Below are 15,821 nucleotides of genomic sequence, written 5' to 3' on the forward strand. Positions count from 1 at the left end.
TACAACCTAAACGCGCATCTCTATCGCATTGGGCTCGCAGCAAACAATCTTATTGATTGTGGCGATGGCTACCACGACATCGAGCATGTTGTCTGGTCGTGTATCCGGTTCCATGCTGCTCGCTCTCAGCTCTCTAGAGCACTGAGAGCAAAAGGCAGACAATCGGATATCCCCGTCCGGGATATCTTAGGTAGCCGTGATCCTGATCTTCTGCTTCATCTATACCTGTTCCTCAGAAACGCCGATGTCAACGTTTAATGATGTTTCCTTCGTTGTGTCCCTGTTTCATATCCCTCCTATCCGATCTATAAACTTTTACTTAGTCGCGGCAATACATACACACACTCTTTACAGATACACGGGCCAAAGGTTGTGCAGTCCACTGATCATTCAACAAGAGCCAAAGGTTGTACCGCTCATGACAACTCTACACGAACTGATGATTGCGCCGGCTAGTGACCATCCTATCCTGGATTCCTCGAGTCGAGAAAGACGCACCACGCTAGATATGGGGTACAGACTAGGGAGCGTTGCTGATTAATGGTCAGCTGCATCCCAATAGGAAGTAGCCCGTGTCGGGCACACGTATAGAGCATCGAAGACTGCAACATACCAATTATGAGAACACTTGTAATACTAACCTCGAGCCAACCGCGAGTAATCGGTTACATATTACTAACATAGTTGTAAGACAAAATTTGTCAAAATATTGGACTCCCGGCCCCGTCAGGCTAACGCCACATGTGCCTTAATAAAAAATATATTTTGGGAAAAAAAAAACAGTGTCGAAATCTACGGTTGTGTGTAACAATTAACTCTATAAGATTAGCAAACCTGCAAGCAGTTTCGAATCAATAAAAATGGAATGATAATTATTATTTTATATTATTTGAATGATTAATCACGTAGTCTCTAACCTTATTTAATAAATGTTACATGTTTTTAAATGTCCGACTACTTCTACCAAAAACTTATCATCATAATTAAACATAATTGTCAGACACAATTCTCATTCAAGATTCATGTTCTATGTTACTCCATTACATGGGACACATACTTTACCCGGAAAGGTTCAAAGTGCGTTATTCCAAACGCGTGTTTCCAACGTCTATTGTCCCATTTTTTCGTCGTTTTCTACGCATTTCTCTACGAGTGGAGACGAACACAACAAAACAATGGCAGCTCTACGATTCGCTCTCGAGTTTTGCGCTTAGCCCCACATTTGACGATTCTTTTTTATTTATATAGATTCTGCATTTTTAGATCTCAAATTTTTGGATTTCGGATTTCAAGTATTTCGATATTAAATTTAGGGCTTTAGATATTAGGATAGTAGATTCAAGATTTTTGGATATCAGATTTAGATTTAAGAATTTCTGATTTTAAATTTTTGTATTTTAGATTTCCGAGTTCTTAGATTCGGATTCATGGATCACAGCTTTTTTTAAATTTTAGATTGTGCGTATTCTGGATTCCATGTTTGAATAAAAAAAATCTACATTTTTCTGAGTTTACATTTTTTATTTTTCAAACATGAGATGATCGGGTTTTTGGATTTAAAATTTTGGTCTATAATTTTTTCTATAGGATTTCAGATTCTAGATATTTCCAGCTGAACAATCAAACATTTGAAATAATTTCTCAATAGTCATGAATGAAAATTGACAAACAATTATTGCAGATTTATTTCAGATTTCCCTTCGAAATATCGGACGCAAGCGTTTGCATTGTCCCATTCCATAGACTTTCCCATTTACGCATGGCTCTAGCCTTGTCAACCTTGTCCATAGCGCTGAACTGAATCGAATTGATCGCCAACTGCTTCAGCATTCGCAGATCATGTTGAGCAGAAGCGATACCCACGAAGGCCATATAGAAATCGTGACTCAGTGGAGTTGCCCGCCAGAAGGATGGATCGTCAGAGGACACAACGACGGGATAGTCATCGGCGAAGAATAGCGCTGCCGGGTGATTTCTGTAGTCTTCCACCAGTTTGAGCACTTGATTGGATATGGGATTGATTTCAACGCAAATCTGTCTCTGTTTGATTTCCTCCAGTAGAAGAGGATGCTTGATCAATGCGAAACCATGCCCGATACGCTTGGTCCCTAGCAGAATTGCATCAATCTGCAGAGAGATCATATCACATTATGGGTGTTTTAAAATAAATGGTCAAAGTGATACCTACCAAATTTGCATCAGTTTTCATTCCGTACCAATTGGTCTCTCCTGAGTGAAAGAAGAACTGAATGGACTCGGGTAGCTTCAGCAGCTCAGGAACGAATTCCAGCAGTGCTCGCCCAGTATCCTCCTGACCAACCAAGTCGAACCCAGCCACAAACTTGGGAAACTTCTCGTGCAAACTTTTCAAAATTTTTATGAAACCACGGAAAACATCGTCGTCTCCGAAACGTGGGGGAGCATAAACAAATTTGGCTCCAATAAAATCTGGATAATTGTGAATAAACCTCTTCGTCTCTTCAACATATATTTGAACAATTTCCTCTGGCGAATAAATCTTCCCGGTGAGATCATACACCTCTGGAAGAACCCCTCGTAGTTCCAGATAGTTTACCTGGTCGTCGTAGAATTCTTTTAGGGAATCATAGTAATACTGTCTCCATACCGGTTCATAATTAATAATTGGTCCTATGGTAGTGAATAGCTGTTGAAATTTATCCCACACGACATTAATGCTTTTGTACGTATTAATTGGATCCTTGGTGTACAGTCCAAATAAATCTCTCAGTTTTTCGTCGTAAATCTCAGCCGTCATTTCATTACGAACTTTCGACACAAGTTCCCAACCCTTTCCATCGGGTTTTGTTTTGGAAAATACGAAAGTCGGAGGTGTGTTTGACTCGAATCTACCATTTTGCCATAGATTAGGTCTGTACGTAGCATTAATCAGCAAATCGGTACTTCCGATTGCAGTATCGTGAGCATGCAGCACCGCTCCCTTCGGTATTCGTCGAATTAATTGAAAAAGCTTCGAACTGTTCAACTGATCCAATTTCTCGAAGATATGGCGTGCCGGAATGAATTGAAAGCTGTCTTTAAACCCTTCATCCATTTCGGCCCTCTTCAGTTTCATAATGTGGCTATTGACAATCTTCTCGTCGTTGGTCAGCATCAAATCAGCGCCCAGAAAGCGCCGTTCTTGTTTTTCGATGACATGTTGCCTTTGCTGGTTGTAGGTATCCAAAGATGGTCGTTTGTGGACGAATGGCCCCGTAGTATCCGCTGTGATTACTACTTTTGCTTCGTATAGTTTTACGCAGAATAGGAAGTGCAACGAGAGCAGAAGGTACTTCATTTTTCACCACTTTGATTTGCCTTGCAGTCTCTTTTAATACTGATGAACCGTCGGGGGTGGAGTTGGGTTTTATCTGATTCAATCACCAGGCGGAGGGGCTTTTGCACGTGGTAGCAGCTGATTGAACGGAACTAGCAATACTTGCTATCTAATCTAGGTGATGGAATAGCTGGGAAATATAAGATAACAGGACGTATTAATTGGTAGAGATTTATGAAGAAATATAATCCGATTTTGATTACATCACGATTCGTTTTATATCTGTATCCGGGTAGGAACTATGAATCTTTTCTTCTATCAACGATAACCAGGTTGTTTCAGGATGGTGAGAGGTAAACGTAAATTGCATTTAGCCGTTCGACTATCTTGAAAATTTCAATCGGCATTTGCTTAGATTTTAACACTTGGTCTTCCGAAGCTACATATATACGCTCATCACATTGGGAAAACTAGGGCCAGCCACCGTTACTTTTGATAGGTTTTATTAAAAGTAATTAATTACAAATAATAATTAATTAAAAACTGCATATAGTTTTTTTTTCAATTACAATTTAAATAAAACAAACAAATGAATTTATTGCCAAATTAATGCTATTGAAGTATTAAACAAAGCGGCATTTATGATACACAAAGTAGTTTTCTTTGTCGGTTTTCATTTTCTGTTAGCAAAATCTAATATTCAATTATATATTGGTCAATGTCGTCTACACCTGTTATCTGTTGGAAGATCAAAAATAAAAAGGGTGGATAATGTTGGGCACAAAACTGGAGAAACGTAGCACTACACTAAGGTCAATTTAAATATATCGTTTTATTTTCATTTGTTCGATTTTTTCAAATGAGGTTGTGGCTTGTGCTTGGAAAAATCTATTTAGCATTTTTTTGAATTTTTTTTTTAAATTTGGATGGCTCTGAAACAAACTTTTGGTGCTGTCGATGGTGCTGCTGATTTCGATTTTCGTATGATTGTGATGTATTTTTATTTTATTTCTACACAATTTGTCAATTCCTGACCTTAAATGTCCATAGGCCTAAATATCTCGGTGATGATGATAATGTTATGTTGTAGTAATAGAGGCTTGAAACTTTTTCAGTTCATTCAACTTCAGCCTTGAAAAAATACGAATTGGGAAAACTCAACCTAAACTCTCGGCCCTAAGAAAAAAACATTTTGGACGCCCCGCCACCGCCGCAATCTGGTTAACAGATGGATGACTGTTAGATCGTGAATGATGTTTTGGCATATGAACATTAGAGTGCGAATGAAAATGGACATCTCAAATTTTCAAATGGGACTTGATTAAAAATGTTGATTCTCACGAAAAACTACCCTATGCAAAATATCAGCTCAATCGGACTTCATTTACTAGTGTCGCACAGCCGTAAAAGTTTTTTGAAAACCGAAAAATCACCCAAGGGTAGAGGAAATAGTGGTTTTCGGAAAAAATTGTTATGTCAAATGTGTTCAAATTGCATAAACGTCGAGATGCACTGTAATTTCGAAAAAAAAACAATTTTTGATGCCAAATGTCAATTTTTGACCAATTTTTTTTCGAGATTACAGCGATTCTGGACGTTTCATGCAATTCTAAGACTTTTATTCCAGCAATAATACACGAAATCAATCGGAAATAGTGGGAAATTGAATGTTCCATCGGGAATAGTAACAAAACAGCCAAAAACCAAAACTTCCAAATTCAAGCTCACAAGCTATATAAAACAGTTTGCTTTTTATTGTTTCGGATATTACTTTAGAAGCATCGAACTTTTAAAAATAATTCCTTAGTGAAAGTTTTGATGACTCTGAAAAGAGCCCTGGTTTTATGGAAGCAGCTGTAGATGGTTGGTTTATTCTTATTTGTTAATTTGTTTATTTGTTTGAGTTTAAAGTTAGGTGCATCTAATTCACCACAAATCAGTTTGGCAACGAAAGTGGCTTGTTGAATACGCCTACGACGTTCAAGCGTATCCAGATTCAGTAATCGACATCTGGCTATATATGGCGGCAAGTTCCGTGGATCACGCCAAGGTAGATGCCTAAGCGCTCTACGGATGAAGCGTTTCTGAATTCTTTCAATTCTGATGCTCCACATGTGTTGATAAGGGTTCCAAACTACCGATGCGGTTTCAAGAATTAGTCTTACAAGAGAACAGTAGAGTGACTTCAGGCAGTAAGGATCGGTGAAGTCCCTAGATATTCTTGAAATGAAACCAAGCTGACGATTAGCTTTAGAGATCAGAACAGAGCGGTGTGCGTCGAAGGTGAGTTTAGGGTCGAGTGCTACACCCAAGTCGTTGATCTGACTTACTCTCTCCAAGATGATATCATCAATCATGTACTCAAATATAATTGGCTGTCTTTTTCGATAAAAACTCATGATCACACACTTAGTAATGCTGATGGTAATTTTGTTCAGCCGGCACCAACATACGAACTGGTTAGGCAAGCTCTGCAACCGAAGGCAATCCTCGAGAGTTTCGATAGCCAGATAGATCTTCAAATCGTCTGCGTAGATCGATACACCGCCGGATGCGAGAATAAGCGACACGTCGTTGTAAAATATCGCGAACAGCAGTGGCCTTAGATTGCTGCCTTGTGTAACTCCCGAACAAACAGCAAACGAGTATGAAGTGTGAGACAGGAGCTTAACACGGAGCGTCCTTCCAGAAAGGAATGACCTCAGCCAGTAGATGAATCCTTCAGAAGCACCAGGACGAGATAGTTTACTCAACAGGATGCCGTGGTCAATTCGGTCTAAAGCGGCTTTTATGTCGGTATAAATAGCATCAACTTGAGCTCCCTCTTCAAGGCGGTTGACACAAAACGATGAGAACTCTAGAAGATTTATACTAACCGAGCGTCCTGGCATAAAACCATGTTGTATTGGTGAGATATAGCTCTTCACTTCGAAGAGGACAACATCGTTCACGATCATCTCAAATAGCTTAGATGCGGCAGGAAGGCTGGTTATCCCGCGATAGTTGATCACGTTGCACTTATCTCCTTTTTTGAAGACGGGAAACATATAGGAGTGCTTCCACACATCTGGAAAAATTCCTTGATCCAGCGAAGCAGTGTAGATATGGGAGAGTAGCAAAGCCAAAGCTGAAGCACAGCGACAGAAAACTATTGCTGGAATGCCATCTGGGCCAGCAACTGTTGGCCGTTTCAACATCTCACAATCATCTGTGGAGTAACAGCGAATCACCGCAAGTCTATTAAGGCCTCCGGAACATTAGCTGCAGCACATTCGGCTTCGGACGGGGTAGCTGCATCGGCTGCAAACAGCTACATCGGGGTAGCTGCATCGGCCGCTTGGAGTTTACAAACTTCCAGAAACTTCTTGGAATCCTGCGCAAGTTCGTCTGGACATAAAGTACGTATGATTGGTAGAGAGTTGCGTTAAGACTTCGGTATGACTTGCTAGCGAGTTGAAAGTTGTGTTTTGTTTCAAAAGTTCGTCGACGACGCAACCTGCGTTGGTAGGAATTTTTGGCGCGCCTCAGAATGCGTAGGAGTGGAGTACTCCATGCTGGAGACATCTGAGGTTTTTTTCGTAGAGTATTTGTTACTAGCCAGCTACAGACAATTTCGCAAAAGCGCGTCGCCATATTGTTAACGTCTTGATCAAGGACACCCCAATCGTAGCTACACAGAAAATCGTTGAATGCAGTGAAATCAATTTTAGAGTAATTCAACGGTTTTTCAGCTTCGTTACGATCCTCAGCAGCCGACACTACTCCACCTGTGGCTGATAACGACAGTTCTAATGGTGAATGGTACAGATCCACCATCCACCATTAGGCGATACGGATTCGCTAATAGCTATGTTAATGTCGGGTGCGCATAAAACCAGATCCAATGTGCGGCCACGAAAATTGCGAATGGAGTTGCGTTGCTGGAGATCGAGAAAGGTGACTCCATCTAATAGAGCAGCACTCGCAGCGGTGGTCAACGAGGGGTTCAGGTCAACAACAGAATCGGCATGCAGTTCCCACGCAATATGAGGCTGATTGTAATCACCACATATGAAAACTGTGTCATCAGAGGAGGCACGGTCACACAACTCGCGCACACAAGCTAAATATGAATCATAAGCCTCCACGTCACGACTGCGGTCGGGAGGAATGTATACTACGCAAAGTGACATCCTTTTCCCACGTATGGTAGTAGAGACACAAATCTGTTCTAAGCAACCTCCATTTCTCGTTTGAACTGCTACAGCAGTGAAACGACGAGCTACTGCGATGAGAACTCCACCGAATCTGCGCTTAGAACTGTTAAGGTGGCCGTACACTGTTTGCCCGGAGGTCAAATATTTGATATTTTTTGACAGATAAGGTTTGATTTGATATTTGTACAAACACTATTTTGTTTGCCACTCTTCAATTTTCAACAGTAGTAAACAATATCAAACACCGAACATGGAAAAAATCAACTGAAATATTCAAGGTAACCTAATCATATACCGACAGGTTCGAAGAACAGACTGAAAAAAATATTTTAGGCATCCAATAATTGAATATTTGCTTGTCGTGTTTTGTGTAGAATATATTTGATCAGTACACGTTGGACAAAATTTATCTGTCAAAAAGAGTCAAATATTTGGCTTCGGTCAAACAGTGTATGAGCACCCTTAGAAGGGCTACGGTCGCAACGAAAAACGTTGAACTCAGCACCAAATAGCTGAAGGGAGTTGATACTGTCGTCAAGTCCAGTTTCGGTCAACATGATGACGTCGTAATTGCAATCGCTTACTGCCACAAAGAGATCGTCAATTTTCTTCCTCAGGCCGCGTACGTTTTGGTAGTACAGCCATATACCATTTGTAGTAATGTTGTCGCCCCCGCTAGAAATCAAAGGCAGATCAGGTCGTGAAGGGTTCCCAATTGAAGTATACTCGCCTAGGATGGCACGTTGGAAGACCCCTCCCCCAGACTCAACAACAGGACCGGGACGGCTGTTCTGATACAGGCTGCAGAGCTCGACTGAGTTGGACGGGTTAGGGGATTCCATGTTGCTGTTATTCATGCGTTCCAGTAGTTGAAGGTCATCATCAAGCTGGTCGGTCAATGTTAGATGGCTGAAAGTTCGAACGGTGTGAGGCAGGTACGAGTGATGACAATTGTCAGGTTGGGAGGCAATTGTCAGGGTATTGCATCCCGGTTGTACGAACATTGTGGATTGTTGCTGATATGAACTCGCTGGCTGTATTTTCTCCTCGTCTGATCTTCGTTGCTACTTCAGCCGTGGCGTTTTGAAGAACCCCGACTGAGTATTTCGATCTTGATGGTCAACAAACTTGCGAAAGTATACAGGCCACGTGTCAGCACAAAGAGCCACTTCCCGATATTTTTCGTCGATTCCAATTTTAAACTAGATGAAACGCATAGAATTCAGATCAGCGTCTTTTTTCACCAACTTCCTAACAATGATGGGCTCGTTACATGGAATACATTCGGCAACTAGCGAGAGTATGTCGTCTTCAGTGGTTTTCGGATCTATTCGGGATATGTAAACCCAGCAGTTTTCAGGTTCTGGAGGAACAACAGGGATGGATGTTGTTGTTTTTCTCCTACCGCACGACATTTTAGGCAGCTGTGTAGATTCAAGCTCCGCAGTACCAACGGATCTTTTCATAGCTGGTCTTTTCAGGCTCGGTCACGGCTTGGGAGTTGTAGGAGCAGTGGAGACTTTTGTTGATAATAGTTCCACTTGCTCTCGGTTCATCACCAACTCTGATTGGATTCCTTCTAGAGCAGTACGATGTGTTTCGCTCAATTTGAGAAATGCATCATACAAAGTGGCGAACGCATCACGAACATGTTTCGATTTCATGATTGTGGTGCAATTGTTACAGAACCAAAACAAATTGGGTTGATTGTTGATGAAATCCATGTTCGCTCGAGAAAATTTAACGCAGACCAAATAAACAACTTTTTCGCTTTCTCGCGAGAACAATATCCAAGTTGACCATGTGTCGAAATTTATGTCCTGATTGCAAATGCACATAATTTATCACGCTGTAGTCACAGGCCATACTTTATTAGTACTGATGGTAACAACCCATAAAATCAAAAATGCTTGTATGTGATTCAATCATACACAAACACTCTCCACCTAATGGTACGGAAACTGACACGGTGCGTCCTATTATTTATCGAGCCGTCCGGTCGCTAGCTGGTCACTAAATGGATAAGGGGAAGGTATATGTAACAGTACAGAAGAAACCGGTAGAGGGATTGTTTAATTGAATCATGAAAGAGAGAGGTTGATCACAATCGTTTGAAATAATAAATTGATAATTTGTGAGTTTTTCTGGGCAAAAACGAACTTTAGGATGTTATCACGAGCAAAGATAATTAATTTAATGAAGCACACACAGCACCTACCAACACTTACTGACCGAACGCCAAAACGTTTGTAGCAGGAGAAAAACAACCAGTGACCACACTTTATAACGTAAAGTGACATTACAGGCGCCCCCGAAACTCATTCTCACAAAGGCGAAGTAAGATTCCCATATACGTATTTAAAACGCACCAAGACAACGGGTCGAAATATCAAACGACAGGAACAGTATGTTCGATGGGTTTCTAATAATTTAGAAATGGAAATGATTGCTTCTCATACACTGGGACATGTGGATAAATTCTAAATGGTCCAACGATTAGGATGAACATAAGCTTTTCTTTTAACACTCCACTCCATAGGGAAAGCATTGTTATCAATGGCAAAAATAATCAAATAAATAATATTGATATTGAATAAATGAACGAACCACATTTTTTCGTCAATTATTGCTAGCGTTCTAAATCATAAGAGTCACAAGAGACAAGAGACATTTGACAGGAACTGAAAGTTCAGTATTATTAAGATGTTCTATACTTAATTACTATTCAATCTCCCAGACCTCCCGTCAAAATTCCAGCTAGGCTTTTTATTTTTTGAACAATTTTTATTTTATCAAAACAACTAAAAAATACGAATTACGCAAATTACAACATTTATTTCATCATTCTGAACAAAAATTATATGGATAGCCCATACAATTACCAACAAGTCACCGATACATCGGAAGAAGCGCACTGCTAGAGCGAAAGACTTATCATAACAACAAGTTTTTCATGTTTTCCTTTAAAAAAAATTACTGTATGGCATGCCCTGTTCTGGCAACACGGGCATTGTCAGTTTAGCGATTGAGTGGGCCGGGCACTGGGCACACTTTTCCGCCATCTTATCAGGAGGTAGTCACCGCTTGGCTTCAGGCGGTCTCCGATTATCCCGCGAACGCTCATGGGCACACATTTTGGGAACCTGCTAAGAGCGAGGATTGAACGGGATAATCGGAAACCGTGTGGGAATTAAGTGACACTAATGTTGCACGTTTCCGAAGTGCATTTGGTGTGATTCCCACCGTGTGTGAAATATTTCAAGCAGAAATTAGAAAAAAGTTGTTTGTTTTTTTTTTATTAAAGTTTGTATGTGTGCATAAGGGCAGTAGAACCTCGAACAACTCGAAAGTACATGAAGACATGAGTGGTCAGCCCGGGACTACCCCGTTAGCGGAAGACTACAAGTAGCAGAACTATTCTACCATGGGAAGCATGAAGATTATCAGTAAGTAAATGGTACGTTTGAAAAAGTATAAATTAAACAGTATGATTGGCAGAAATTCTAATGCTCCATGTTAAACTGCAGGTTGACTCGAATGACAGCAAAATTGAAGCTTGTTGCCAGTTGCTCAATACTTCGGTTGCTATAGGGTAACAAAACATTTTTTTTTATAAATTATGTTTCTATGTTTAGTAGGTGATATTAAAATATAAGTACTGATGCACAACAGTCTCGTAGCTCCATTGCATTATTACTAACTTATTACTTCGCAGCAACGCATTGAAAATCAAAATTATGGGTCATATATTAATAATAAGAGTTACTCTAAAGATGTACAAGGAAAACGAACAAATTATCAACACCGATATGTTCCACTTTTTTAAAAATATTTTTTAAATATACATAAATGTTATAAAACTTTTATAATCAGTACGGATCGGAACGACCGTATGATGAAACGGTATAATGAAAGTGGATAAGCGAGGATCGAGGCGACCGCACAAACGTCTATGATTGACAGCGTGAGTACAAAAAATTTTTTAAAAAATGCGGATTGGGACGACCATATAAAAAAATTATAATGATAAGAGTACGAATCGGGACGACCGTGCTGTTTGGAAAAGGAAGTAAAATTATATGCGGGTAGGGACGACCGCGCACAAAAAGTACGGCTCAGGACGACCGTATGAAAAAAATATAATGACAAGAGTGCGGGTCGGGACGACCGTGCTGTGTAAACATGGAAGTAAAATTATTTACGGATAGGGACGACCATATGGAGAACAGAACTTGACTCAATGTTTTGTTAGTTAAACGTCATAAATAAGCTCATAAAATCATACAATATTTATATTCGTTTGTTGGGAAAGCTTATTCCTCATTTTGGCATAGTTTGTCCGGTATGAGAGCTGTGTTTTTCGGTGGGAAAAATGGAGGTGAAAATTTATTTCACACCGGCTGTCACCGTTCCCGTAACCACACAATCGATTCGTATCAGATTTGCTGATGCCGTTCAGCGAAAGGTGTTAAGCATAATTTGCGGATTATCTATTTGGAAAAGGTGTTTTGGGAGCGTTGGTGAAGTAACAAATTACGTAACGCTTAAAATCCGGATTTTGGACCAGCTCCCCCAACCCCACGAAACGCAATTTCCTATTTCCTATAATACACAGTAAGTAACGCCTCGACTCCCCTCCCTTCCTTCTCACGTTACGTAATTTGTGCACGACGACTAAGAGATACTGAAAAACTACTTCGATATTCATAAGCTCAGTGCAGCAATGTCGCTCTAAAAAGCGAACAATAAACAGTACATGTTAATGTTGAGGAATAATTTAACAATCGTATTGGCATTTATTGCATCGTGCAATCGTTTGCACTCCAGTGCCCTTGTCCGCTAGCAAATATTTATACTGTTAAATTCCTTCTAAACTTTCTGTAATGTTTGTTTTCATCGTTTGTTCTGGTATCTGAGAAATTTTTCTAACACTTTATAGACAGCTTGTTGTTGAGGCCGGTTTCACGCGCATTCACTCACAGTACACCCATACCTCGCTATACGGCAGCTCTCTATAAGGCATTTCGCTAAAACGGCCTAAAATGTTTCGTTATAATGGCAAAAAAAATAATTGAGGAGTGGTTCAAAAATCACTTTTGTACAGAAGTGAAAAATATTTTCGAGACAATAACTTAAGCAACATACAAATTAGGTAGGTATAACATGAAGCTGTTTCATTTTTGTTTATAGATTATTGTTGATTTTTATGTATTATGTCGTATGTATTGTATGTTTTATGTTTATGTTATGTATGTATTTTTAATTTAAATGAGATGAATTTAAATGTATTTAATTTTTTATTCAAACAGAATAAAAATAAAAGGATAAAATGCATTTTGAATGATAAACCATGTTACATATTTAACAAATTTGGAACCGATCTGATTAAATTTGTATGAATTTGTATTAGAATAATTGATTACTTATACGGCTTTTCGCTTTGTGCCGAATTCCGTGGAACGTATCTAGGCCGTAAAGCGAGGTATGGGTGTACCGGCTAAGTTTTCGTTACATATCGTGTTACGCTGATTCTTTTTGTTCCAAAGGAAGGTGAATTTATTTAATTTATACTATGAAAAGGTTAATGTACAGCTACTACGAAATCAGTAAATCCTACTATACGGGCGGCTAGTAATAAACGACGTCGAAGCCAGTAATTTTTGTCAGGAACCTCATCAAACCACAGCACGATCGCCGTCAATAGCTAAAAGCCGATTAATAGGGTACCGGTCGAGAAGCATTTGCAATCGAATCCTTCTGGTACTTTTTTCAGTGTCTTCGGGATAATTCCATTTCCAGAGAGAATGAATGAAACAATTCTTAGGATCTCTGGCAAACTACACAATATTTTGGGTCACACGGTTCCAGCGAATATTGCAGCCGTGGATTAGCAACGTCGATGGTGGTGCATGTTCCGCTCTTGTAAATAAATCATAAACCATGACTGGTTGCGGTGCATCCAAAAATCGATTTGATCATTGTAGACCGGAATAGAAAAAAATCTTCCAACAGACAAGAACCCAAGATACAACGCTAAAAAATAAGTCCCACATTCGATATTGTCATATACGATCACTCGGATTACCTCCTAAAAGTCCTCCAATTGGGAATTTGCGGGTTTTTTCTGGGCTAAAACGTACTTAACCTTCCTATACTCGCGTATAGATGTGACAGACCGAGCATCAATGAGGTGGCTGAATTAAATGACTATTAATACTGAATGAAGTTAAAGAAAAAATATTTTCTGGAGTTTTTCACTCAATTATATTTTTTTCTTTGAATAAATACCAATAACGCCTGAAAACACACAATAGCAATATCACAGAGACGCGCAGAGTCCAGAGTACACAAATTACGATTTTTCGCGCGAGTGTAGGAGTGTTAAAGATGTTACCACGATCAAAGATAATTAAGTTTATGAAGATTCTTTATGAAGGGCCTTGAACTAAATCAACACACATCACCTACAAATACTCAATGACCAATCGTCAAAACGTTTGTATCAAGAGAAAAAAAATCCAGAATTGGTCATTTCATAACGAAAAGTGACATTACCGGCCCCCCAGAACGTCAAGGGATTCGTCCTAGTCGCATACGGTAACTGGATGTTGAACAATTTGGCGTGGAACTGCTACATACTCGCGTTAACATCCATCAATGTTAAATACAATTCCTCTCATAATTATGACATACCGTCACCCTCCCCATGCTTATCGCACAGCACTTGAATGAGAAGCATAATTGAGGTTTCTGACCGATCACATTGTTTACTGAGTATAGTGAGCAGCCATTCAACCACACGATTTATTATGAATACACAATCAAAACAGGAACGAACATGTGTCAACAAGGAACGCGATTAATCACCATCTAATCACTTCACTTTTACAACACTATTAAGCGTTACCTTTGTTTGCGAATTTCCGACAGACTACCAAACGCTGTCTACCCTGGGATCAAAGCGATGAATTGTATATCCTACGCAAACAGTTTCTCACTTTCATCTGGGCGCGATGCCCACATATTGCGACTATCCACCGGCAACTGCAGATCTGCTCAACATAAAATTCACTTGCACCAAATAATTCCGAACCAATCAGCGCATGGCAGCAAATCTTATTGGAAACTATTGAACTTTTGAACTTCTCGAATCACTAAACGAACATCAATTGCTACGTGCATGAATTAAGCTGGTTCTGTGGCTTCGGCGGAATGGTTCCGCGAAAACCGGTCATTTCGATGGAATAGCTTTTCTAGATGAAACCACCGTTCGATGTGTTATCCAATGATTCCGGGCGTTTATGTGCACCAGCGTATTGACCTACCTGCTTTCACTCACGCCGACACGAGTCGAGTTCAATGGGTGATGTACCGGCTGATGAGCGCGCTTTATAAATCGAAACCGAGAGGCTGCGCGTTAGCTTATCAACGGCGTGGCAGAACGACGGAACAATGACGTATTTGTGTGTAACAGTCGTCGGGAGGCGAAACGCGACCGCGCGTTGTGCAATTAGGTAGATTTTGAGATGACTATTGTGTGGGAAAATTAGTTGTTGTATGGGAAAAAATCGACCCTACAATTTCAAAAAGTTACCCTATACAAAATGCTCACCACTCGAAAAAACACCCTATGTCAAATTTCAGCTCAATCGAACTTGAGGGAGAGTGGCGCAAAGCGGTCAATGTTTGAGTTGTTTCAAAATCGAAAAATCACCCAAGGTAATTCGGGGTTTTCGAAAAAAAAGTTTGATGCCAGATGTCTTAAAATGGCATGAAACGTCGAGATCTTGTGTTATCTCGAAATTTTTTTGGTCAAAAATCGGCACTTTGAGACTTAGTGTTTTTCGGAATACGAAACGAAAAGTATGGTTTTGGGTGCCAATAAAAATATTTATCTGGATTTTTCATTCGGAACTTGATACGAAATGTTGATTTGCACGAAAATATGTACCCTATGCAAAATATTAGCTCACATGGAGTTCATTTACTGATGTCGCAGACGTAAAAATTTGAGTTTTTTGAAAACCGAATAATCACCGGAAATCGGGGCTTTTAAAAAAAATGAGGCCAAATGTCATAAAATTGCATGACACGTCGAGATTTACAGTTATTTCAAACAATTTTTTTTTGTCAAAAATCAATTTTTCAGGCGGAAAAACGACCAAGTGCCAAAAAAAATTTCGAGATAACTGTAAATCTCGACGAGTAATGCAATTTTAAGACATTTGGCATCAACCATTTTTTTTAAATCCGGGCGATTTTTTGGTTTTCAACAAAAACTCAAATTTTAACGTTTGTAACACCTTTAAATGAAGTCCGAATGAGCTAAT

At 39.7% G+C, this 15,821-nt stretch overlaps 1 protein-coding gene across 2 annotated transcripts; it reads right to left on the reverse strand.

Moving 5' to 3' along the window:
• Positions 1–1,373: 1,373 nt before the first annotated feature.
• On the reverse strand, positions 1,374–14,929 carry LOC129770742 (adenosine deaminase 2-like). Of its 2 annotated transcripts, none has more exons than XM_055773778.1 (3): positions 14,817–14,929; positions 2,189–3,485; positions 1,374–2,127 (listed from the first exon to the last, which is right to left on the reverse strand). In XM_055773778.1, the coding sequence occupies exons 2-3, from the start codon at positions 3,314–3,316 to the stop codon at positions 1,684–1,686; spliced, it is 1,572 nt and encodes a 523-aa protein (XP_055629753.1). In that variant the 5' UTR covers positions 3,317–3,485; positions 14,817–14,929; the 3' UTR covers positions 1,374–1,683. The 2 variants fall into 2 exon arrangements, with proteins under 2 accessions (XP_055629753.1, XP_055629752.1); XM_055773777.1 differs by lacking the exon at positions 14,817–14,929 and adding an exon at positions 14,399–14,652.
• Between the last annotated feature and the right edge of the window lie 892 nt (positions 14,930–15,821).

Source organism: Toxorhynchites rutilus, chromosome 2 (genome assembly GCF_029784135.1).
Source record: "Toxorhynchites rutilus septentrionalis strain SRP chromosome 2, ASM2978413v1, whole genome shotgun sequence".
NCBI classification, from domain to species: Eukaryota; Metazoa; Arthropoda; class Insecta; order Diptera; family Culicidae; genus Toxorhynchites; species Toxorhynchites rutilus.